The sequence below is a fragment of the Heloderma suspectum genome, chromosome 1 (assembly GCF_057233095.1).
Source record: "Heloderma suspectum isolate Gila_16-S chromosome 1, 16-S_ref, whole genome shotgun sequence".
NCBI classification, from domain to species: Eukaryota; Metazoa; Chordata; class Lepidosauria; order Squamata; family Helodermatidae; genus Heloderma; species Heloderma suspectum.
The window spans coordinates 174,085,050-174,109,830 of NC_139458.1; the positions used below are offsets into that span (position 1 = coordinate 174,085,050).

At 41.6% G+C, this 24,781-nt stretch overlaps 1 protein-coding gene across 2 annotated transcripts in view; it reads right to left on the reverse strand.

Annotated features, from left to right (window-relative positions):
* Positions 1-24,781, reverse strand: part of NEB (nebulin) — a 245,400-nt gene that overhangs the window by 217,311 nt on the left and 3,308 nt on the right. The window contains exons 2-14 of one of the 2 annotated variants that reach the window (XM_084810696.1): positions 21,655-21,699; positions 18,611-18,675; positions 18,364-18,505; positions 16,358-16,465; positions 14,885-14,989; positions 13,774-13,878; positions 13,562-13,666; positions 11,648-11,752; positions 8,479-8,580; positions 8,196-8,303; positions 6,126-6,242; positions 4,391-4,492; positions 4,191-4,295 (exon numbers count right to left, since the gene is read on the reverse strand). In XM_084810696.1, coding sequence (XP_084666822.1) covers positions 4,191-4,295; positions 4,391-4,492; positions 6,126-6,242; positions 8,196-8,303; positions 8,479-8,580; positions 11,648-11,752; positions 13,562-13,666; positions 13,774-13,878; positions 14,885-14,989; positions 16,358-16,465; positions 18,364-18,505; positions 18,611-18,675; positions 21,655-21,699 — 1,314 coding nt within the window. Of the gene's footprint in view, positions 1-4,190; positions 4,296-4,390; positions 4,493-6,125; positions 6,243-8,195; positions 8,304-8,478; positions 8,581-11,647; positions 11,753-13,561; positions 13,667-13,773; positions 13,879-14,884; positions 14,990-16,357; positions 16,466-18,363; positions 18,527-18,610; positions 18,676-21,654; positions 21,700-24,781 lie in introns of both variants that reach the window. The other variant, XM_084810706.1, reaches the window with a different exon arrangement.

The window sequence follows — 24,781 nt, forward strand, 5'->3', positions numbered from 1 at the left end:
AGATCTACATTTTTCAAATCCATAATCCAAATAGAAGCATAAGAAGAGTCCTGCTGGACCAGACCAATGACAGATCTGGCCCAGTAGTATCTTGTTCTTAACAGTGGCTAGCTGGATGTTTCTAGGAAATCCACCATCAGGTCATAAGGCAACAACCTTCTATTCCACCCAGCAACTGATGTTCAGAGGTACATTCAGAGGTTCAGAGCCTCTGTTAACCAACGTTCCATTTAGCTAATTATGTGCATAATAGTCCTTTATAACCCTGTCCTCAATCAATTTGTCTTATTCCCTTTTCAATCCCATTTAAGTCAGGCCCACCATCACATTATCTGGCAGTTATACACTGTGTGCTATGCACTGATTGCATCACAATTGCTACATATTCATTTAAGCTGCAGAATTGGAGGTTCACCAAAGCTTGACATGGGCCTCTTTTGGAATTGCTGTAATGTGTTTGTTTTTTATCGGCACGGAGGATTATGCCAGTATTGGATACAATTCACAGACTGAGATATTTTAAAACAGTTCAATAGTTATTGAACTATTCTCACCGTTATTCTTCCTCCTTTTTTTAAACATTTGTTTTATGGTTTGTTTTATGGTTTGGCTGATCGCTCAACATTGTTTTTAGATATATGTTGTCTTTGTATATAGTGTCTGTTTGTGTGTTTTTTATGTTTTTAAATTTTGCATATTGTGTTCTTAATCTTTGTAAATTGCCCAGAGAGCTTCAGCTATGGGGTGAAACAGAAATGTAAAACATTGTCGTCGTCGTCGTAACATTCCTGGGGTGCAGGAAGATAAAAGTATCTCAATAAGTGAACATTCAGAAAGAATTTAGCACATTGCCAGCATCCCATAAATACTAACTCCAGTGCATACTTCATGAGTACTTACATCGCTCTGTTGTTTGGCCACTTTCCGAGAAAGTATCATTTTGGGATCATCCTCAATACTCAAAGCTCCAATTAGCTTCCCTTTGCTCTGTTCATACCCCTTCTTATACTCCACCTACATGAGGATAAGGCATTAATGTTCTTCTGTAAGAACATCTGTGTGCAAATCCAAGTCAATCAAAGAGCTACTTTCATTTCTGTGCAACACTTACATCGCTTGCAATTTTTTGATTGGCTTTAGCGGCAAGAATTGGAATGGCATCCATCTTGATGTCAAATTTCTTAGCTTTCGATTGGTCCCAGTCATACTTGTACCAATTCTGACAGAGGAAAAAGAAACAGATAACATGAAGAAGGTGAGACATAAAACAGCAATCCATCTATTTACCATAGAGAATATATAAAATTACAACAATAGATATGTGTAGATCACTAAAAAAGAAAACATACATTTGTTTTAAATAATTTACACTTGGAACTATCATGCTGGATCCAGATTTCTAATGGAAGATGGAGCAGGGGGCGGGGGCTACAGATGGAAGACAGCAACATTTAGGAGCCCCAAAGAATCTTGTGGAGCAATGCATAATAATAGCCTTGTCTGGAAGTAAAGCCTGATTCTGCCTTATCTGCCAGTCTCTTTTTTTTAATCCTACATCTTAGTCCACAACCAGATTTGGCCCCTTCCTTCACTCACCTAGTTCTGGGATCTCTTTCCCTTAACTGTTCATCTAAAGCTTGGTTTAGCTTTCTGCTTAAGTCCCATTGCAATTAATGACAAAGTAATTATACAAAATCTTCATCACCACCACCATCATCATAAATAACAACAGCACCAACTGTGGTTTGCAACCGAGTAAACTGCGTCTTTCTAGCTAAGAAAGTACAATATGTATTATAAGGCTCATACTTACATCACTGATGTTATATGCATTGACTCTGGACTGGAGAAACATAGGTGCATCTGGAGGTATGGAACATTTGAATTTCTCACCCTCATGTTTGGCTTTGTACCTCAGCTGAAATGCAAGTTGCAAAATAAACAATAATGATGTAAGAAGTGACAGCCTGAAGGACTTCAGTTAAAGCTCCAGCATAGGCTGCTAATGTCAGAACTGAACAAGAGGAAGGATCCAAATGTTTAAAAGCAAATCTCTTGGAGCACACGATGTGTGCACCTGGTTTTCAACCAGTGTCAGGAACTATAACTTCACTTATATCTGCAGAAAGCAGAATGGGTCACTTTACACTAGAGGTGCAGAACCTGCTGAATTTCATTTTGGAAAAACTTTCAGGGGCTGCATTCCAGTGGTAGGCAGGATTGTATGCAAAAAGGGTGGTACCAAAAATACCAGCATATTTTAGTTTAAGGGCACAATCCTATGTCTGTTTAGACAGAAAAATGTCCTACATTACTTACATCACTCAATTGCTTGGAATTAATTTGTGCTTGGACCAAAACAGGCGAGTCTGTCACTTGTGTAAATTTGATCTTATCAGGATGCTTTTTGTAGGTATACTAGAAGGAGGAGAAAGAAAGAAAGAAAGAAAGAAAGAAAGAAAGAAAGAAAGAAAGAAAGAAAAGGACAGTTGATTTCCAGTAGCATCAGTGTAATGGTGGTCCTATATTAAGTAAAGAATTCACTAAACTAAATTCAGATATAGCAGTATGGTTGATCAAGCAAGCTAAAATGCAACATTGTCATTTGCAGATCTTAAAGCCTTTCTAGTCTATCAAAGATACAAAACATCCAAGAGGCATCAGATGTCTGGCTAGGAAGAGGTCACAAATCCTGATAAGTTTTAACTGAGAACCATGGATAGTAATGCAACTATGGCACAGTTGCCACATACAAATGCAGTGGTGTAGGCCAAGTCAAGGTACACCATTGTCACATGCAGACCTTAAAGCCCTCACGCTAAGTTATGATGCATCTGTGGGTCTCAGATGTCCATAGAAGGAGTTTAATTGATTTATTCTTCAACACCATATTGTGAGATTTCACTCCTGTCAGTACCACAAATGCTGCATATACTTGTCATGCGTCATATGTGCACACTGGTGTAGGCCGTGATTTTCACTGTTATGTCTAAAGAGGAGCAAGATCTACACTACTGCTTTATAGCAGTATTGAAGTGTAATGATAACTGTTGGGGCACATTGCATATTCTATATACTGCTATCGTAGCGTTATTTCCGGCTTTTTATTCCACATTATCCAATATACTGCAACAAACATCATTGTGTGTCCTACAAGGTATAAATGCACAAGAAGGATATAGTGTTACCATGATGGGATCATAAAGTTATGACACAAGGTGTAGACCTGGCCAGGGTGAATTGTACTGATATGTAAGGTTTTACTGGAGAAATTATGCATGCGGACTGAGCACATTCTGGCCACAAGGTGTCACAAGAGTCCTATAAAATACACAGGAAGAGATGAGACCCGAGAGGGCAAACTACACATTACATGCAAATGAGTGGAGGAAACCCGAGCAGTTTTCTTTTAATGAAATCCTGCCTCTGGAGGCTGCAATTGTGAGCAGAGGAGCAGCAGCCAGGCAGGAAGAAAGAACAGCTGAAACCTTTCTTCACTGGGCATCTGCCAGCTCAAAATCATTCCCCTCTTCATGCCCTTCTTCCACACAAAATCCAGCCTCATAAGGCTGCTTTTCATTAACAGGAAAGGATCAGAGCTCCATTGCACACATTTGTGAGTAATTTGTAATTTGCCCAGGACTCAAAACAGACATTCAGACACTATATTATACAGCAGAATAAATATTTCAACAGAAGGTAGATTGAAGAGCATTTATTTTCAATTCTGTGAATTATTAAAGTCCATGATGGAAGTAGTTAATTAGTATTTAGTCTGAGACTGCTCTTGTGTGTGTGTACTAATACAGATGTGTTTTTGTTAATATTTGCTTGTGTAAACTTTACAGTTTTAGCATTAAATTGCTTTATATGTTGCATATTTTGGAAAATATATAACTTTTTTATAAGCGCTGGGGCTCTTTCCTTTAACCATTTGAAGTTCTGCACCACACTGCTTAATGCAAAATAAAGATAAGATCCCACAGCAACAATTACTTACATCTTTGCACTGGTCTAGTTTCTTCAAGACTTCATATTCTTGAGTTATGGTCTGTGGAAAGTAGCATTTTGCCTTTTCATCTTCATAGTCTGCTTTGTAGTTTTTCTAGGAAAAAAAACAAGGGATCAATAACCACCATGAACATATCTGAAGAAGGGAAGCTAGATAAGTAAATGTAATCCACACTTACATCGCTCTTCATAGCTTCAACTTTCATGCAGTGTTCTCGATACGGGTCCTCGACACTGCCGATGTACCGGCCCAAGACATTCTGATATCCTTCTTTATATTTAACCTATAGAAGAATGCCACCATATCTTACAAAAAATGTACCAGTTTAGGGAAGTCTTGTGCGGACCACGATACAGGAGCAATCGCTACCATACTTACGTCGCTGAAGTTTTTCAAAACATTGTCGAGCTGATACTTTGGAGTGTCGCAGTAGTTAATGCTGGTTCCTTTTGCCTTTTCATATGCTTCCTTATATAACCTCTGCCAGGGGGAAATGTAAAAAGCCATAATATAAAAAGGGACGCATCAAATATCATCAGTCTTTCCACTGCTCATGTTGCTATCAGATTAGCAAGCTTGTGCTGTTGCAAATGTTTGGAGAGCAGATGTTTGGATTTAAATCTACATTTTAAAAATCTATAACTGTGATAAGAATATGAACATCACCTTGTTGGATCAGACCAGGAGGACTATCTAGACTAGCATCTTGTTTCCAGCAGTGGCTTGCCAGATGCCCCTAGGAAGCCCACCATCAAGGGGTGAAGGCAACTGTTCTTCCCCACTGTTTGCCCTCTAGTATTCAGAGGAATATTGATATTTAACTGGTATCCAGAGGAATACTGCCTCTGAAACTGGAGGATCTATTTAGCTAGCATGGCTAAATAGATTTATCTTCTGTGTTTATTCTCCTTTTAAAAAACACTTAGGACCAAACCTATGGCCCCTAGACAGCGTCGGCGGGGACGGGGGGGATAGGATACTTCAGATTCCTGGATCCAAGGTCGGAGACGGCACTCCAATCTCAGATCCAGGAATCCACACTCTGCCCCCCTCTCCCTGGCAGCCGACACGGAAAAAACCATGCTAGCTGGCTTTTCGAGGTCGGGAGCACAGTTTCTGATGACATATGAGACAATCAGCTGAAGAGCGCCCCTCGATTGGACTGAAGTGGGCCAAATTTCGACTACTTGTAAGTATCCAAAACGGACGTTCCAGACAGGCGAGGTGTCAACACTCACCACAGTGGTAGAAATGCCACGGCCCACTGGGGCTGATGCCAGATTTTTAAAATGGTGGGTTTTTTTAATGTTTTAATTTTAAGGCCAGCACTGAGAAGAAAAGCATTGAAGCTCCCCACATGCCTCAGGGCCTGCTCCCAATGCAGCGTTCCTATGCTGGGGTGAGAGGCATTTGGGAGAAAGACTATGGCGGCTGCAGCAGAGCTGCCCAGACCAGTGCTTCTCCAAGTGCCAGGCCCTTGCTGGAAAGTCTGGGGGCGGGAGGAATCCTTTCAAGCAGAGACCCAGCACTGAAAGGAGATGCACCAGTCTGTGCAGCTCTGCAGAAGCTTCCCCTTCGGCATCACCTTGCTGCTGCCTTCCCCTGCTAATCAGTAAACTTGTGGTGGGAGGCTCAGGGGGGGGTGCCACCAAAGAACCCACTGAAACCCACACAGGAATAGAGGAAATCAGTGGAGGCTGGGGGCTTCGATGTCAGCAGGGCTGTGCATCCGCTCTGGGTTTCAGTCAGAACCAATCAGGACTCTCAAGGAGCTATCCAAGGTGCTTAGGTTCAGCACCTTAGCTTCAGCACCTTGGATAGCTCCTTTAAAATTCTAACTGGTTCTGACTGAAATCCAGAGCCCCACTGATATCGGAGCCCCCAGCCTCCACTGGAGGGAATGCCACAGAGGCTTACAGGGGTGGTGCAAGAACAGCGCTTGGGGGCTCCCCACCGGGGACCTTGCCTGGGAGCCCCTCAAAGCTTCCACTACATTCTGGTCCAGTATTAGCACCTGGCAACCATGGGCGTCTGGCAGGGCCTTTCTGACTGTGACACACCCGTAGACACCGCCAGCTCCAAAGCCATCCCTGGAGAAACGCAGCATACGTACATCATTCACGAGATTTCCAGCAGCTTTTAGATGCTTGAGCAGTGGGTTCTCTGTAGCTGGAAGCACATTGTAATCTGTAGAAGCTTTGGACTTTTCATAATCTTCTTTGTATTTCACCTAGAGAAATTAAAAACAAAGTCATTTTTCCAAAATTTGTGTGTACTTTGAGTACCTCAAATGTCTAGTGTACTTTTTATAGTGGTGATTATATTACAAGATTGAAGAAAAAAACAAAATGACAACGTTTATCTACTATTTTAATTAGAGTACCTCTGAGGCAATTAGGAGATTTGGTCCCTTCAATTAGGAAAACAATTGCAAATGAGGAGATTTGTCGCCATTATGGCTGAAGCTTGGCAATGTGTTTGTGTGATAGAAGTGGCTATATTATTTCATGTTATTAATTTATTTGTTACATATCTATACCACCCAATAGCCAAAGTTTTTGATAATCTCATGTGACACAAGTACCATGTATTATACCTACAAGTATTATGAAAAATGTGTTGCTTATTTTAAGAGAGAGACAGAGTCTGTATCAAATTAGTTTTTCCCTTGTGCTGAATTTATTTATTTATTTAATTTATTAATCACCCATCTGGCTGGTCACCCAGCCACTCTGGGCGATGTACAACAACAAAACAGTTAAAACAATAAGATTCTACATTAAAAACATCATAAAAAATACCCTAACCCACCCCAAATGCCTGCCTGAACAACCACATTTTTAATGTGCGGCAGAAGCTCATTAAAGAAATTGTACTACTGAATCTGAGAATTATTATTTTTTAATCTTCTTGAAACGAATGAAGCTTGTATGTCAGTCCTCAGTAGGTTGGATACAGTTACGCTCATAGGACACTCCCTGCAGCAGAACGAAGGAATGTGATGTCACCTATATGCAATATCCAATGCTGCCCACATACTAGCGGGACCTCCCCTAGCACAACAGGAAGCTAGTGGTTCCTGAAGCAAACAGAAATGAGTGGAAATGTTAGTTTCCAGAACAGGATGCCATTCCATCATTGGAGGAATCCTCCTCTGATGAGAAGCTAGAGCTCTTAGAGACTGATGACACCAAGGAGCCACCCACTGCAGTAGACCTGGGGGAACGTGGGCCCTCAGGAGAGATGACCATTGGTCCATCCCCAGAGGAGGAGAGGAGCTCTGCTGCTGAGGATGGGCCACAACCTAGCTCCTGAGAGTGTCATCGCCTCAAGAAACAGACCAGTAAGGCTCCTCTGAGAACAAGTGTTTGATTAGAAAGAAGGGACTCCTTGGGAGCAAGGCCTGTAACATACTGCAGCTAAACCCTGGGTGGGGCTCAGGAAGCTCTGGCAATATAAGCCTGTAGTATCAGTCTAGCCATTAATGGGAACAATGTCTTATTTTCTGCTCCAGTCTTCTGTTAACCTGACCTTGGCTTGTGTTTGCACCTCTGTGCTACTTACTCCGGGACTCCTGCCTGATTCTGCTTTTGGATTGTGTTTCTACTTGACGAATCTCTTGGATTTTGACCTTGGCTGCACCTTAGACCTCTTTCTAGAAAACCCCTACTCACCTGGTAAAACTGTGGTTGGTCATTTGCCTGCTAAATTGACATCCTTATTGTTTCATCCCTGTATTTGCCCAGCAAAGACCCAGACCCAGTTAGAGCAGAACACTGGGCAGGGCAACAGAGCTGACAGAAGGAACCTCTGCTGACCTATCCTGTTCTAGTACTGAGCATTTTTACTAATTTCTGGGATTGCTTAAGGAAGCACTAGTTCCTCTTATGCTAGTAGTTGATCCCTTGGGCACATGGAATGAGCGGAGGTGCAGCAGCAGTACTGGATACTGCCCAATGTCTCCTTCCCCCTGTGCACCCTGAAAAACTGCTCTGGGGGCTCAGCATGGAAAGTGCTGCACCCCACCTAGGGCAGTAAAAGATCTTGAAGAAGCCCTGTGGAAAATGGATGAAACTGTTGTTTCACTTATAGGATGGGAATAACAGAAGACCTGTGGTACCATATGGATCAGGCAGCTGCTACAGTTTTCCAAACTAGCCCCAAGCTAGAAATGGCAACATACCTTACTGGCAACAGCTCCAGCTCGCTTATTAACCCCATATTCTGGCGTTTCTGTTTGCATAAAGTAGATTTGGTCTTTCGTATTCTCCCAGTCTTCCTGGTATTTTCTCTGTGAGCAGCAAAAAACAACAACCACCACAATACATATAGTCAGCTCAGTAAAGTATAGAACTAAACTGGAATTTATTTAGAAAAGACAAGAGCATATAGAAAGCAGGAGAAAGTGTAATAATCAAAGCACAAAACTGGTATTAATTTGCTGGGGCTCGAAATAATTTCTTTACCGCGCTCAAGTTGTCAGAATTCATTCTGGCAACTGCAACGTCGTAGCACGGGGTTTGACTCCATTTCCCCTTCTTCTTGTTATAATCTTCATGATACTTACTCTGCAACAAAAACGAATAAATATTAAATTTCAGATAACCAAATGCAACTTTCCCGGCGCCCAATAGATGTGTTGGACTACAACTCCCATTATCCCCAGCAATCGCCATGCTGGCTGGGGCGATGGGAGTCGTCCCACACATCTGGAAGGCACCAGGTTGGGGAAGGCCGAACTAAAGTAAAAGGTCCAAATCTGCTCCTATGGTACATTCCCTTGTCATAGCTTCTTTCCTACTCCTGGACCGCGGTTTTCAGTCTCTCCCCTTCAATTTCCTTGAATGTTTGAATAAAGCCTCCTTGTTCCACAATTTCTTTAATCCTCAGTGTTATAGGGAGGTGTGCGGGAGGGAAATGCAGCTTGAAAACATGTAATTCCATCAGATTCTCACGATCTACATGGTAGATCAGCTGTTCTTTGTCTTGGGAACCACAAATATTTATTATTATGTTTAACAGGGTAGATTAAAAAGTATCCCTTTAGAACAAAGGGCCACGAGGTAATCTGAAAGAAGTTCACTAATCCTGTCAGCAGTGGTGCTATAATGGGTAGGAAGGAAAGAGAGACACCAAAAAGCCTCAGTTACTCAATTATCTTCTTTCCCCCTCGCATCATAAAAGGTCTTGGCTCCCAAGCAACTCTATGAATGTGTATGAGCCTGTCTGTTTAGCTGTCCTCTTCTCCTTCTTTGTTCAGCAATTGCCTATCCCTCAACTGAAACATAAAGTGGGGAAATCAGAAAAGCCAGCAGCGAGCAACTCTTGAGGTATTCCAGTAAAGGAAGAGAACACTGATAAATGCAGCAGTTCATGAGAAGGTCAGATAACATTCCCGTTTTTAAAATCAAAATCAACTTTGTTTCTGAGTTTAAATGTACTGGCTATTTACAACAACTTACACGGCCATATTAATTTCATTCCTCTTTCAGTCTTTGGTACTACATTACTGTAATTATACCTAAATATTAACTTTATTGGTCATGCTTCATGGCTATGGAAGTCATCAGTTATGCATTCATTCAGTGCGTGAAATCAGGTATAGACATTCTGTCTGTTACACTTACTGGGTCTGTGAAGCATGATTTTGTATGGATATGGAAAAGAAGATCTAAATATAGAGAGGAACATTTATTCCATGTTTAGCTCAACTACTTTTTAGGTCTCCTTGGAGGAGTTTCTATAACTGAATTACCATAGCTCATCAAATGAAAAATGTAACAATAAGAAGTAGAGGGGACATATTCCCTGTTATCAAGCTTATATAGTACAACTTAGGGTTGTCACCCAATTAAATAAAGCTTAGCTTATGAATTGCAGGAATTTAACTGATCTATCAATTGATTACACCTGCATAAGTTTGCCTCTGAAGAAAAATGATAGTTTTGAAGAAAATACATACTTTGTTTTTTAGAATATGTACACACATACTGCAGTAGGCACCAACTTAGAATAGGCATTCCGTCCTGCGTATGAGTAGCGGGGGAATGCCGCTTCTTAAGTTTTTGTAACGAATTGTATGGAAGATACTGTTAAAATTCTTTAAAAGATGCTGTTCAATTAATTCTGGGCACCTTTTAAATCAACTGATCATTTATTGATTAATCTACCTAATATGCTAAATATTGCAGCCCTGGTATTAAGAGAATAACAAAGTAAAGGAAAAAAACTGGATGAGAAGCAAGTGTAAAGAAAAAGAAATGAGAGGTATATGTGATTCACTTAGCCATAGCTATTTATAAAAATTCCTACCTCAGGGCCAGCCCTTCCAAAAGCCAACATGAGCTTCTTGGCTCAGATAGGGGATTGGGGGAGCTGGCAAATCGCATCCCCCATCCACCACTGCTGTTAGCTGCCCACACGGCCACCCCTCACTGCCGCCTCGCGAACCGCTGCCCTCCACCCACAGGGCCCCCCCCACACACACACCACTGGCAGCCTGCTAATGGTCCAAGACAAAAAGCTAGGTCCTAGTGCATCTGCTGGCTATGCGCACTCACCAGTGGCCGTTGCCTAGGAGCACCGCTACTGTGTTCCCACAACAGCAAAAACTGTTTACATTTTAAACTTTGAATAGCATTTGTCACTGCAGGAAAGCAGCTGGCAGCATGGCTATAGGGCTCCCTGGGGCTACCTTGCCCTGTCCCCCCAGTGCCTCACTCTGAGGAAGGCCCCTATCAAAATGTAGGGTCCTTCCTCAGAGTGAGGCATTGTGGGATGAGATGGCCCCAGATGGTCTGCAGGAGTGATCATGCAGCAGCAGCAGCAGAAACTCTTTAGAGGAGGAGGAGGAGCAGCAAGTGACAGTCACTGGACCTAAGGTCAGTGCACCACGTGAGGGAGGCAGCAGCGGAAGAGCAGGCGTCAGCCAAGGAGCATGCACTAGTCCACTTCAGGTGGCAAAATGTCTTTGGGCAGCCCTGTGGCTGATAATGTTTGGGCTACTTTCTAATAAATTACACAGTAAGCCTGTGTTTTGGGCCAGCCCAATATATTTTTCTGCCTGAGGTGAAGGACAAGATGGCTCTCCCTCCCATTCCATGTACAAAAGCTGACTGGGCTGGCAACTGAATCTTTCTACGATGCTGGTGATGGGACAGCATCCTCCGCTGCAGCTGAAGGCAGCAGGCTGGCATAGAGGGCACAGAGAGGGCCGTGTGGCACACGCATCTGTCTCCTCCAACACTTTGCTGCTGCCTCCCAGCATCTGCCACCTGAAGCGACCACCTGACTTCACCTAATGGTAGGGCCGGCCCCGGCCGGCCATCCTTATCTGACAAAAATAGTTGAAGCATCCAGAGGTTTTAAGTGAGTACTATGAAACAGTACTAGTGAAGACAAGTGGTTTTTAAGGCTTGAATGGATGAAATGAAAGAGAGGGTGGAAAACAGGGAGAGCCAGTTGGGAGCAGAATAATTACAATTGCAGAAGGCATGTGACAAGCAGAGGCTCTCCTTGGAGGGCTCTTCATATGTTCCCCTGCCTCTACATACTAGAAAGCACTTGGACAGCTCTGCTGCTCCCATTACCTAGAAGGAGATGTTTATCCAAGAACGGTCACTACAGTATACTCACATCACTCAGCTGTCTGGTTACTTTCTTGGCAAGCTCCACATCAGGTGGGTCTGGCAAAGGAGTGTATTTAGCTTTGCGCTCATCATGCCCTTTTTTGTAGACAATCTGAAATAAGGGGAAGAGAGAGGAACGGCTTGTTTAAATAAGGAGAGCATTTGTTCTTGCTTTCTATTAACACAACCATTCAGAGGAGCTAGCTTGCACTGTGACAAAATAAACTGAGTTAAATTAGCGTAGCTCCTCTAGAATTCTGCACCATTAACTGAACAAGGCTAGCAGAGGAGGCGATCGTTTTATTTACACTTTTTCTTTTTAGGCTTCAGTGGGAAATCCTGCTAGGTGCCAATACAGCGCTCTGCTCAAGGAGGTTGGCTTGGCTGTCAGAGCACCTTCGCAGCTGGTAAAAAAATTAAGTGGAGGTCTGATGTTAGTGGGGCGGTGAATCCACTCCGGGTTTCAGTCACAGTCAGTCAGAACTCTAAAGGAGCTATCCAAGGTGCGAAGCTTCACACCTCGGATAGTTCCTTTAGAGTTCTGACTGGTTCTGATTGAAACCCGAAGTGGATTCACCACCCCAGTGGCATTGGAGCCACCAGCCTCCACTGAAAAAATTGCCAGCTGTGCAGATTCCTACTGCACAGGCACATTCATTTCAATGGTTCTGGTGCTAGAAGGATTGGGGAATGATGTTCTCGCAAGGAGAAACATGGATGCTTGTTCGAAGGAGGAACAAGCTGCTTCAAAATCACTCCCAATAATCCAAACAGCCCATTTCAGTGCCACATATGCATGCTTATACATACAATGAGATGCGATGACATTTCAGCGTGCATGGTTTGCCTGGTCGTTTCACCCTTGCAACAACCCTATGAGTTGGGTCAGGTTGGAATATGGTCACTGGTCCATGGTCACCCAGTAAGCTTTCTGGCTGAGCAAAGATGAAAATCTGGATCTCGCCAGTCCTAGTTCAACAGTCCTCGTTCAAAAGTCCAGCCTTCACACAACACTGTGTGATATTGTGATATTTTGCGATATTGTGATATTTTGGGTGCAGAATTCAGTATCCTGAATTTTTCTGTTTTCATTATAAATAAAAAGCAACTTTCTACCCCTTATGGTTGCCAAGATAGGTTTGAAACTCTGTGAACAATACCGGGTACTTTGCATTTTGTGGGGCAGAACGTTCAGGCCAGAACATACTGCCTCCAGGTAGACTCACACTCCATCATCTCCTGCTTTACCAGTTAAGCACTGAGGACAGTATCCAGCGCTGCCTGTGTGCTAGCAGGAACCACCGCTAGTAGAACGGGAAGCTAGCAGATCCTGCAGCAATTGGAAACAAGCCAAGATGCTTGTTTCTGTCACAGGGAAGGGCAGCAGAACTTGCAGAAAGGAGCTCCATTGACCTGTCCCATTCAGGAAATGAGCATTTCTGCTCATTTCCAGGACTGCCGTCAGAAGTGCTCGTTCCTGTTGTGCTCGCAGTGGGTCCCACTAGTGCATCGACAACAGCAGGAGTACAGTAGCAGCATTGGATACTGCCCTGACAGCTATCAGGTTTAAGATAGCAGCAAGTCTGGAGGGGGTAGCCAGTGGCATTAGTGGCGGGCCTGACAGTGCAGTCCTAAGTATGTGTATTCAGATGTAAGTACCACTGGTTTCAAGGGGGTTTACTTTGTCAAGGGGGCAAATCCATTTAGCACTGCAGCCTGTGAGTGCCTGAAGAAGGGAGAGTTGTTAGCCTTACTTTTCAGCTCAGGGAGAATAAAGCAACACAACACACATCTTAATGCTCCCCAAAAGAGCCTTGTGCTCTTATCAAGTGCCTACGTCATGAAGACCTCATGTTAAACATGGGAGCCCTTTTCCAATGGCACAGGTCCATAGCAGACTACCAAAGGCCTTGATACTTACATCACTGAGGGACTTTTGGGCCTGCGCTACTCTCCTTAGTTCTGGGCTGTCATCGTATGGGTAGAAGAGTGCTTTGTCTGCTTCCCAGTCTTCTGTGTATTGTTTCTTAGAGAAAAGGTAACATGTTTCAGTTGTGGCACATAACCTGAATGAAACAGACAAGTGAATGAATGGGAAATGATATGGATCCTTCTAACCAGGGCCTGGCCTACCTTGCTGTACAAGGCCGTATTTTTTATTGCCTGCACAAGCTCGGGAGCATCAGGGGGAAGCAGGTACTTTTCCTTATTCTCTTCCCAGTTCTGTTTATATAAAACCTACATAAAGGCAAAACAGCATATTTGTTATACAAGCCTTAGGGAAGCACCTCTCTTTGTTCACTCAAAGCCTACGCTTAGCAGATTTTATAGCAAAATTCCTCCTAAGAAAGCCTTCAGTTCCTCAGCGATGGCCCCACAACTTACTCCCTGGGTAATGATTTGCCAAACCTCCTTCTTTCCTTCTGTTTAGGTGAACTCTAAAGACTTTCTCTTCTGGGAGGCTTTTTTTTTTTAATAACAGATCGTTGTGTTTTTACTGGACTCTTCTGTTTTTAAATCACTGCTGTTTTTATTATATTATTGTTGTATTGATTTCTTTTTGGTTTTAGCTTTAAACTTAATTTTTTATCATTTTAGCTGTATTGTAAGCCACTTTGCTAAGGTGTTTTGCTTTATTTATTTATTTATTTGATTTGTACCCCACCTTTCTACCAAAAAATGGCACTCAAGGTAGCTTACAGAACCAATCAAAATGTATTAAAAACAATACATTCGAAAACAATAAAAATGTAGCAATTACAGAAAAAAAAATTTAAAACAGCCCACCAGACCTATTTACAGGCTAAAAGCCTTCTTAAATAAAGTGGTCTTTGCCTGTTAGTGGAAAGACAACAGAGAGGGAACAAACCCAGCCTCAGCCTGGGAGCAGCCACTGAAAAGGCCTTCTCTCCGGTGGCCACCAAACACGCCTCTGAAGGTGGTGGTCTCAAAAGAAGGGCCTCTCCTGAAGGTCTTAGGACTTGGGCTTATGCCTCCTTAAATGAATAAATAAACATTGGCTGGAGTGGCATCTTGTCAATCTTCATTTCAAACTACATAGCTGATTTGATTTAGGTAAACCTTTTTCTGTCGCTCACTGCAGTAAACAAGTGGCTCATGTCTCAAGCGTCAAAGCTGTTTGAACTAGCCCTAAACTCCATCAGGGCCATGTGTGACTTGTATATGCATTCATGTGAATAGTTACAACTCTCATTAGCATTATGCATTCCTCAGAATGACTTACCTTGCTGACTTGCTGAGAAACCTTCTTGGCATGTTCAATGTCTCTTGCTTTTTCATCAACATGACAGTCAGTTTTAGCCTCATCCCCAGCCATGCGATATTTAACCTACAGTAACATATATACAATACGGTGAACCTACAGTATACCAGAGATAGATAGATACATACATACATGCATAACTACATAGATCACACATAATCATTACTTTGAAAAAGATTTTACACAATTGGCATTATTTTACCGATCACAACAATGGCTCAGATCAAAAGACATACGACTGGAATGAGTTCAGGCATTAGTGCTATTCTGTGCATTATTGTGCAGCTGTTTGCTGAAGACAACGAAGTATCTGGAGTTGCATAATATTCTGAGAAAAATGTTGCATAATCCAACCTGTAATGGGTTGGTGAGATGCATTTTGAACATGTGATGTGTTGTGTGGATATACTGTCAAAGATGTGGCTGCATAGAGTAATTTTTGAATTAGGTGAAATAACTTTTTCTTTTCTTTTTTAGATTTTATGCAACATAGGGCTGCAATAGTCAGCATACTCACTAGAAATTCCATTGACCTTGATGGGACATATGCTTAGAACTAGGCTGTTAATCAAAACACCTGAAGTTCCAACCGTGTTTTTTCTGAAATTTTATCTAAGTCTAATTTTGGTACATGATAATAACCAAGAGCGAGACTAAGTCAGATCAAGGGAAGCTGTAGAATCTTTTTGCTGAGTGAGCAGTCCCTTGTAAACAAAAGAATCCAAAATAGTGAAGAAATATAGCATTGGTTCAGCTCCATACTTTATTCTGCATTTCCCTATTAGTTTACTGATGTCTTTAAACCAACCATTTAAAATTCATTCTTGCCCCAGACAAGAATATGCTATATCCCAAACCAGATATATTTGTGTGCAAAAACCGTTGTGGTACACATGTGCAAAAATGTGTGATGTGTGTGTGTGGAAAAACAGTCTTGAGATATGCATTCATATTACAACTGTCTACATCAGCCTTTCCTATCCTGGTGCCCTCCAAATGTGTTGGACTGCAACGCCCATAATTCCTGGCCAGCATGACCATAATTCCCAGTCATTAGCCATGCTGGCTGGGAATTATGGGAAGGCCAGTCTATATCTATATTTCACTCATGGTGAAAGCTGCTTCTATGCCCACATCTCCTATACTTAATAGAGGCGTGTGTGTGTGTGTGTGTGTGTGTTAGCTAGCCAAGAACTATTATCTCTCTCTCCCTCCCTCATAGGTATCTAGGATTCCAATCTGATTTCTAGAATTTCTAGCTTGATGCTGCATCTACAGTTTCCTGTGCCAGGAATCATAGCAGCATTTCTCTTGAGGCTCCAGATTAGCTTACTTGTAACATTATCTGTGTGGTTCCTGCCTTCCTGACTAGAATTAAAATAGCATCAGAGAGATGTAGCTTCCTGCTTAATACCTGACAGTCCTGGTGCTTACCTCACTGAGCTGGTCTTGGACTTTCTTGATTCTTCGAAGTTCAGGAGTATCAGTTGTGATGGCACATGGCTTTCCTTTCTGCTTCTCAAATTTCTCTTTGTACTTTTTCTGAAGGGAAATACAGCAAAAAGAACATAGATAGAGCATTCTAATAATGAGCGTTGTTATCACGTTCTTAAAATAAGTCCTCTGGAAATTCATGTGGAAATACTTTCACCTAAAGTTTTAACATCTTATTTCTATAAACATTTTCTGTATATATTCCAATCTTCATGTGAAGGCAGAAGAAAGAAGGCATCTTCTGTATTGGTGGTGGCCAATCTATTCTGCAAATAGTTGTCTGGGTGCTGGAAGTGAATTTTGCCTATCAGATTGACTTCTTCACAGGTAGTCAGGCTTTATAGCTATCGATTGGACATGACATATAAATACAGGAAACTGCCTTCTACTAGGTCAGACTATTTGTCCATCTAGCCCAGTATTATCTATTCAGACTGGCTGCAAGTTCTCCAAGGTCTCAGGCAGAGATCTTTCCCCATTACCTGTGGCATGTTCCATTTAACTGGAGATGCCAGGGATTGAACCTGGGACCTTCTGCATGCAAAGCAGGAGCACTCTACCATATAGAATCTTTGAAGACAAGACATGAACATCTGGACTGTCCTTTTTTGGTCCAACTTTTGAGAACAATTTCACTTTTCTTTAAAGTGAAATTGTAGATAACAATTTTACCACGCTATGATTAAAGGTTGGTAGAGGCGCCAAATGTACAGTGTTAATGTACTTTGTCGGCTGTAGGGATGTACAAAAGTGACTTACCTTTTCGTGGATTCTGTTCATGGGGGGGAGGCATTCCGCCCCTCCCCCCAGAATCCTCGACAGGGGGGAGGCGATCCGGTCCTCCCTCCCGGAATCCTCGATGGCCAGCTGTGCTCTGCGGCAGCTCTGCGGAGCAGCTGGCCAGGCCCAGGCCAGGGCCGTCCGCAGCCGGATTTCTGGCTGCGGAGGGCTCTGGGTAAAAAAAACCAAACGCGTACGCAAATGGCGGCAGCTACGGCTGCCGCCATTTGCGCTCCTTATTTTTCGCCGTCTTAGTCTACGTCAATATTTACGTAGACTAAGTTGAAGAAAAGACAGGGGAACGCAAATAGCGTAGTGGGCGCTATTTGCGTTCCCCTTTCTTTTCTTCGTCTTTGTCTATGTAAATATTGACGTAGACTAAGACGGCAAAAAATAAGGAACGCAAATGGCGGCAGCCGTAGCCGCTGCCATTTGCGTATGCTTTTTTTTTTTTAAACCCAGACGTGATAGGCTTCAACTCCCTGTTTTCCTGCCCTGCATATTTTACTAGACAGGCTTTTTAGTCCGTCTACCAATAGTGCTTTGGAGAGGAGAGGTTGGCAGAGGCTCAAGATAACTTGTATCCTGGCCTCTCCAATCTCTTCCCCTCCCCACTGACTGGAATGCCCCCCTTTCCCCCTCTCTGAGGTTGATTTTCTGACTTTGGAGGCCAGCCAATGAAGTTCTTTCTGTGTCAGCTGCGAGCTGGAGGGGGTTGGATCTCTGACTCCCACTTTTGAGGTTGGAGCACTGTCTCCAACCTCAGAGGAGGGAATATCCACTGTCTTATGGCCCCTCAGACAATGTCTAGCAGCCACAAGATTACTGCCTAAGTAACTCACAATTCTCAGGTTTTTATTACTATTGAGTACTGGCATTTAATAGTCACTGGGGTAGCTCAAGTAAGCATTGTATTGTATTGTCCCTGTACACATAGCAGATTTACATCCACTGACTGATATGGGCCATCTTCTTGCAAACTTCATATAACCACTTCAGTGAACTTCTGTGGCTATAGGGAAGCTAGCTGTGTTCATTTGTGTACTCTTTGAATATGTAAATAAAACAATTAAAAATAATTCTGGTAGTAATAACTTAGCCATAACTCACTCAAATGGGATTAAATTACTGTGAATTTGAGAGACTACAAACAATGTTCAACTTACGTCACTGAAGAGTTTTTGCATTTTTGAACTGTGATCCAGGTACGGTGTCCGAAACTTAGATGTGTCCACTTTTCTCCGTATCACCTTTTTCCTGACAGGAGGGGAGGCCTTGTCAGGAGTGCCCGTGGTTTCCGGGACATGCCTCGTGGTTTCCGGGACATGCCTCGTGGTTTCCGGGACATGCCTCGTGGTTTCCGGGACATGCCTCGTGGTTTCATAACCATGCTTTGTAGTTTCATAACCATGCTTTGTGGTTACCGTATATGGAGCAGATCCAGTGGTGTATGTCGTTTCAGTGATCTCAGTAATTATCTAGAAAGATTGAAAAGTTGTTATGGGTTTTAACTGCCATCTTACTATAGCTGTTAGAACCTTTTGTATCCTCTTCATTTTTTGATTGCTATTGTATACACAGTTTTGCATGTATACGCCCTTTCAAAATCAATGCAACCTAGACACAGATCATGAGTTTCAGACAATCTGTAAAAAAAACCCATAGCAATCCCCAACCCCCAGCAAGTGACAACTATTTACACCGTTTTCCAACAACACATCATTTCATATGCCTGTGCAATGGCAGGAAAGACTTATGAAATGACACATTTGGAATAAATCTTATGAACAGCTTTCCCCAGCATATGCACTTCTGGGCAGAAAAACCATGTAATTAGACCATCTTTTTGTTTGGTTTGGGAGGTGTATACATTTGGGACCTGTGCAGGAAATATGTAAGGCATAAAGTGAATTTTATCTACATGAGGTAGTATTTGAGAATATATTAGCACTCAGAATGACTCGTTTGGCTTACTACAGCTACAGTTACAGCTGCTGCATTTGTGGGGTGATTTCTGTTCTCTCTGATGCTACAAAATCCAGTGTGGTGTAGTGGTGAGAGTGCTGGGAGATCCGTGTTCTAGTCCCCATCGGCCATGGAAGCTCACTGGGTGACTTTGGGCCAGTCACAGACTCTCAGCCCAACCCACCTCACAGGATTGTTGTGAGGATAAAATGGAGAGGAGGAGGATAATGTAAGCCGCCTTGGGTTCCTTGCAAGAGGAAAAAAGGCGGGATATAAATGGAAACAAAGAAGGAAACAAATAAATAAATTGTATTGTATTGCTATGACTGCAGAAACCACTGCTAGAAGTTTCAGGGGTGCTATCCATCATGTGGAGACAAAATTAAATCAACCATGAGTTAGTAATGCCTTGGTGCAGGACAGAGTGGGATATGACACTACCTTGCCCCCACCAAAATAAGCCCCCCTTCCATTTGAAAAATGCCCTATGTGCTTATTATATTAAAATGGCACGCATCATCCAAGTTGTTTCTGGGAGCCAAAAATGGTTGACTGTTTTCTAAATAAAGGTATCTGATTATTCACCAGCGGAGGTGGATTTCACAAGAGTTTGTCACACCATCAGTCCAAAGTCCTCCCATTGACATCAGAAGGAGGAATTTGAATATAGATCCATGATGGAATAGACTTGAGAGTTAGAAACACTCTTAATACTGCTTTACTTTGGCATAATCTTAGTGAAGTTAGTGAGATTATACTAGAAGACATTATCAGAGAAGCACTCCACAAGAATGAGTGTCTCTGCAAGAAGCATAGGATTCACTAGGCCATCTTTTTTTAATGTATGCTCAAAGGCTAACTGCTTCATGATGTTGAAACTGCATATAAACAACTCACCTGAAAGTGGGGCATGTATAATAAACAAAGGCTCAGCTATTTCATTTAGTATTTACGCTGATGCACATGTCAGAAATGATAGTTTTAAACATTCTAAGATTCTAATTAAATAGAATATTAAAAGAAAGGTCAGAAATAAAATTATTTTAAATACTATTGTTTTTATTTATTTTAAAAGTTATAACCCACTATATGACACAAATGTACACTTAGTGCTGCTAGCACAAATTATAAAAACACACATCTGTATGAGGAAAAATCTTGTCTTGGTTTCAAACAGGTAAATTAGAAGGATTAAAAAAAATAAAGCACATAATTTCATGCTTAAATATTAGGTGTGGGGGGAAGTTATCAAGGATTACAGTTCATGTATATTAGCTTATTTTGTTGTTCTGAATTAGTAGATTCTATTTCATAGAACAAAAATTTGAGATTAGGTATCACCCTAAGCCTGAAGGAATATTTCACTTTGAAAAGGCTTGAAAGAGAAGCATATATAAAACTGGCTAAATCAGAATTTCAGATTTCTTTAGTAATTTTATGAAGATATTATGCAACATAAAGAAAAAAAGATGGGAAGATGAGGTTGAAACAGTCATGTTGAAAATGAATGACATCAGACAAACAAATGGAAACAGAGCTAAGGTGTATGGAGAAACAGGTTTTTGCGGGAGGAAAATTCAAGTACATATCTTCATTCTGATTCTATTCTGATCATATTTTGTAAATGTTTCTCTCACTTAGTAGCCCCTAAAGACGATTATTAACACCATTCTCTTTCAATAGAAGACTAACTATAAAGATAGCAACATCAGAGGTATGGTCATGTGCACGGATGCATTTTGGTGCCAACAAGAACCATTCAAGTCATTAAAAAATTAGTCATTGATTTCATGGGGATTTGCAACTGACACCATCCATCTGCATCCAACCAAAGGAAAGCAAATCTTTAAAAAAAAACCGAATAACGTATAAAGCACTGAGCAAATTAACAAGTATATAAGTAAAAGTGCAATTACAGCCCTTTGCAAATTAATGCCATCCACACAGCATCAAGGATAACATAAGCACATCTGAATACTCTATAAGGTTCCAAATAAAACAGGCCATATTTCTTGTTTATGGTTTGGATCCAGACTTCTTGAGAGTGGAACTGCATTCATGGGACCCTCCCACTGGAAGGAGTGGGAGAGGCAATTTTCACTAATTTCTCCTCTCATGCAATTCCTAAAAAGCTGTTCCAGAGGGCTGGGGAACCCTCTGGAAGAGTGTGGGAGGTGCGGATGGGTTCTGCAGGGAGAAGGCAGAATCAGCAAAAATCAATTCCATCCACCCCCACTTCCTCCAACAGAGAGCTTCTGCTCCCATTAGCAAAAGGGTGGGTCTGGATCCAACCCTACATCATTGTCACTCAGTTTTGTGATGTGCTGGGTGATTCTGGTGTCCTATTAAATTAGACAGAATACCAACATTATTAGATATCTACTATTCTAGAAATCCTATTAGATATTATGTATTCTGCACACAAAATGCTTTTTAAAAGCATTAAAATTCACCAAAAAAATAAGAGGTTTGTGCACAAAACAGGCTTTTACCTCGCCTGGTTCACCATCCTCAATGACCTCCTCTTCAACGTAGTACTATAAACAAAGGAGAGACCTCATTATTTTTCACAAGATCATATCAAGACACATTTTTCCTTTGGCTTAAAGAACAAAAGATAGGTCTTTTGAAGAAATACACTGCTGGTATAGGTCTTCCGTGACATCGCTGAAAAATGCTTGAAGATTCCCAGTCCCAAAAAAAGATTTACAGACGTTTGCTTCACTGCAGCAAGAAGTAATGCATGGACACACATTGGTTTTTGAGTGCAAATCACCCTCAACACATGGACATGATAGTCTTTGTATCCTGATTCATGATACATTCCTTGTATCGAAAGCTTGGGTTTTCGACCTTGTACTAGGCCTAATCCAAGAACCACAAGACCGTCTGTCCCCTGGTGCACTTGTGGAGTTTCCTACATACATATGTACACTCAATTGAAGCCCCTCTTCTCCTTTTACCAGGGGTTCCATTTCAAGTATTAGGGAGCAAAAAGTGTTTGGGGGTTCGCATAAAAATTCACATAAAATTTCTTGAAAATAGTCAAGATTAAACTGCAAAAAGCAGTGTATTTGAAGATCATTTGTTGAGGATTTTTTAAATATCTTGCAATAACAAGAGATATAAGTGCTTCTGAATAATAATGATGTGTCCAAAATAAAGAGGAGGAAGCCCTCTGCATACTCAAACCTTGGGTTCTTTTTTCGATAAATGATATGAGCCAAATTTCTAATGTGAATGTAGTCTTAACTGACTAATAGATTATAAACTTCAACCTATTAGATCCTAGAAACCGAAGATCGACTGACAGTCCTGTGTTTAATGTTTTGCTGTGAAAGTTAAATACTATAAGATGTAAGTGTCCTATGGATCAGGAAGAAACTAGAAGGCTTTTACTTTAAAGAGAAATATCTTTCACCATCTATGTTGTTTTTAAAAGAGAGGTCCAATCTGATAGGCATGGACTTTACGGACTTCATGTAAGTTGGCATAAGATTTTAACATCTAGTACTGTGGCATAAAACAGATACAAAAATTTTGCAGAATAATTAAGTAATTATTTAATATTTAATATTGGTTACTTATGCATTATTAAACCATATTTTAATAAAGATAAGGCAGCAAGGATATGAACAGGGTCAATATCAGTGACGCTCCTTAGCTTTGCAAGTTCCTTTTCCAGGTGGTCTAGCAAAGCCTGAGTATGTTGCAGAGTCTGTACAATGTCTTTTAAAATTGCACAAGCATATTCGTGGCTGACAATATGCAGTTTATATGTCCCTGTGATTGCTACCAAGCCAGGAATTAACTTTAGGAGTTTTTTCATTCATTAACTTAAAGTGATCTTAACACTGATTATGCTTGGAATAGTACAAGCCAAAACTGTAATGTAGTCAACGGACCTACAAATTTTGTCTAGAATCTACAAAGGCCATTTGCATTTGAGTCTGTGTGTGTATAACTTTCTCCTGCACAATGTGAATGACTCGCCAAGACAAATGCAGCCGCCAGCCACATATGATGCCCACCCAAGGACTTGGTAAACCTTCCTGTCTTTTCTGCCTGCCTGGAACTGCAAAATCCGGAGGTTGTCAAGCATCTTACAGCCCACTATAGGTGACTGATTTCATCTTTGAGGGTCACAAGTTAACATAATAAAATGTAAATAAATACATACATATATGTCTTAAACCCTGAAGACCAGCTCATGTGCCCATCATTTAATGTGTTGTATACAATATTTTTTTAGATGTTGGACTGGTCCTGAACTGGTCTTGTTAATACTTCAAGAAATATCCATATTGCAACTCCTTGTATTGTGGCCGAAGAACTGAGTTTCCCTAGGCACCAGAAACCCATATTTCACATGAACCAAATCTAATCTCCGGAAAGGTGCAGCCTAGGCATCCAGTTGCCAACCCCAGAAATAAAGGAGGGGGTGAGGCCAGACTGGTGAGTATGTATTGATCCTTGTTTTGACCTATTGCACCCCAACCATTTTCTTAAAATAGGCTTCTAGCAAAATCATTTGCTGGCCAGCGAAATATTTGGAAATTTCAGAAATATTGAAAACTACAGCTGAAAGCACCTCCCAAGTCGGTATATTTACTTCAGTACATAAATGGTTGTGTGTTATTCTTCCCTAAGTTGCACAGTGAAGTTGAAATATATCTGGAGTATATGCTATTGTTCATGTAAGATTCAAGGAAGAATCAAGCCCTGCCTTGTATAACTGAAGTGTTATAACCTCTTTTAACATGGCCTTAATAAATGGAAGCAATGGCCTCCAGAAAGGTGTTAACCTCACCCAGATATAATCACAAGTTCTTGACAAATCCCATGGATATTAACCCAGTAGCAACATGACCCAAATTTGTTCAGGACTGAGCATATCAGTATGTAATTCTTCCTGCTGAAGGGTTACCCTAAAACTGTGGAAGAAACCATCTAGATGATAACTACTCCAAATTCACCCAGTGAAGATTATACTGGTACAAAGTCTTGTTCATGTGAACAGCTTTCTAATCGGCATTATCTTACAGTGTTCATTGTAGCAGGGTAGAATATGAGACAAGTTTGGAAAGTGGACTTTCACAGGTACAATCCATCAAATATGATCCAAGATAAATAAACAAGCAGAAAGACCCAAAAGTACCAGAAATGCTGAAACGGAATATGTTTTTATCTGCAACAATAGGACTGAATTTGCTTCATTGTTAGGTGTTGCTGATTTAGGACCAGGAGAGACTGCCTCATCCCTTACATTTCTGCCCAATTTCTTCAGTCTTTAGGGGTGGCCTTTCTGGTGGTGCTTGTGCTTCTTTGATTAATCTGGTAGCCACTCAGAAAAAGGCATTCAGTTGCCCCTTCCCTCTGGAACATAGGAAGCTGCCTAATACTGAGTCAGGTCCATCTAGTATTGTCAACACTGACTGGCAGCAGCATTCCAGGGTTTCATACAGGAAATTTTCCAGCCCTGTTCGAAGATGCCAGGGATCAAACCAGGGACCGTCTGCATACAAAGCATGGGCTCGACCACTGTGCTACAGCCTCATCTGAAATACTCTGATCCTGGAATTAAGGCATGCAGCCGTGATTGTGAGTTTTAGGTGCGTC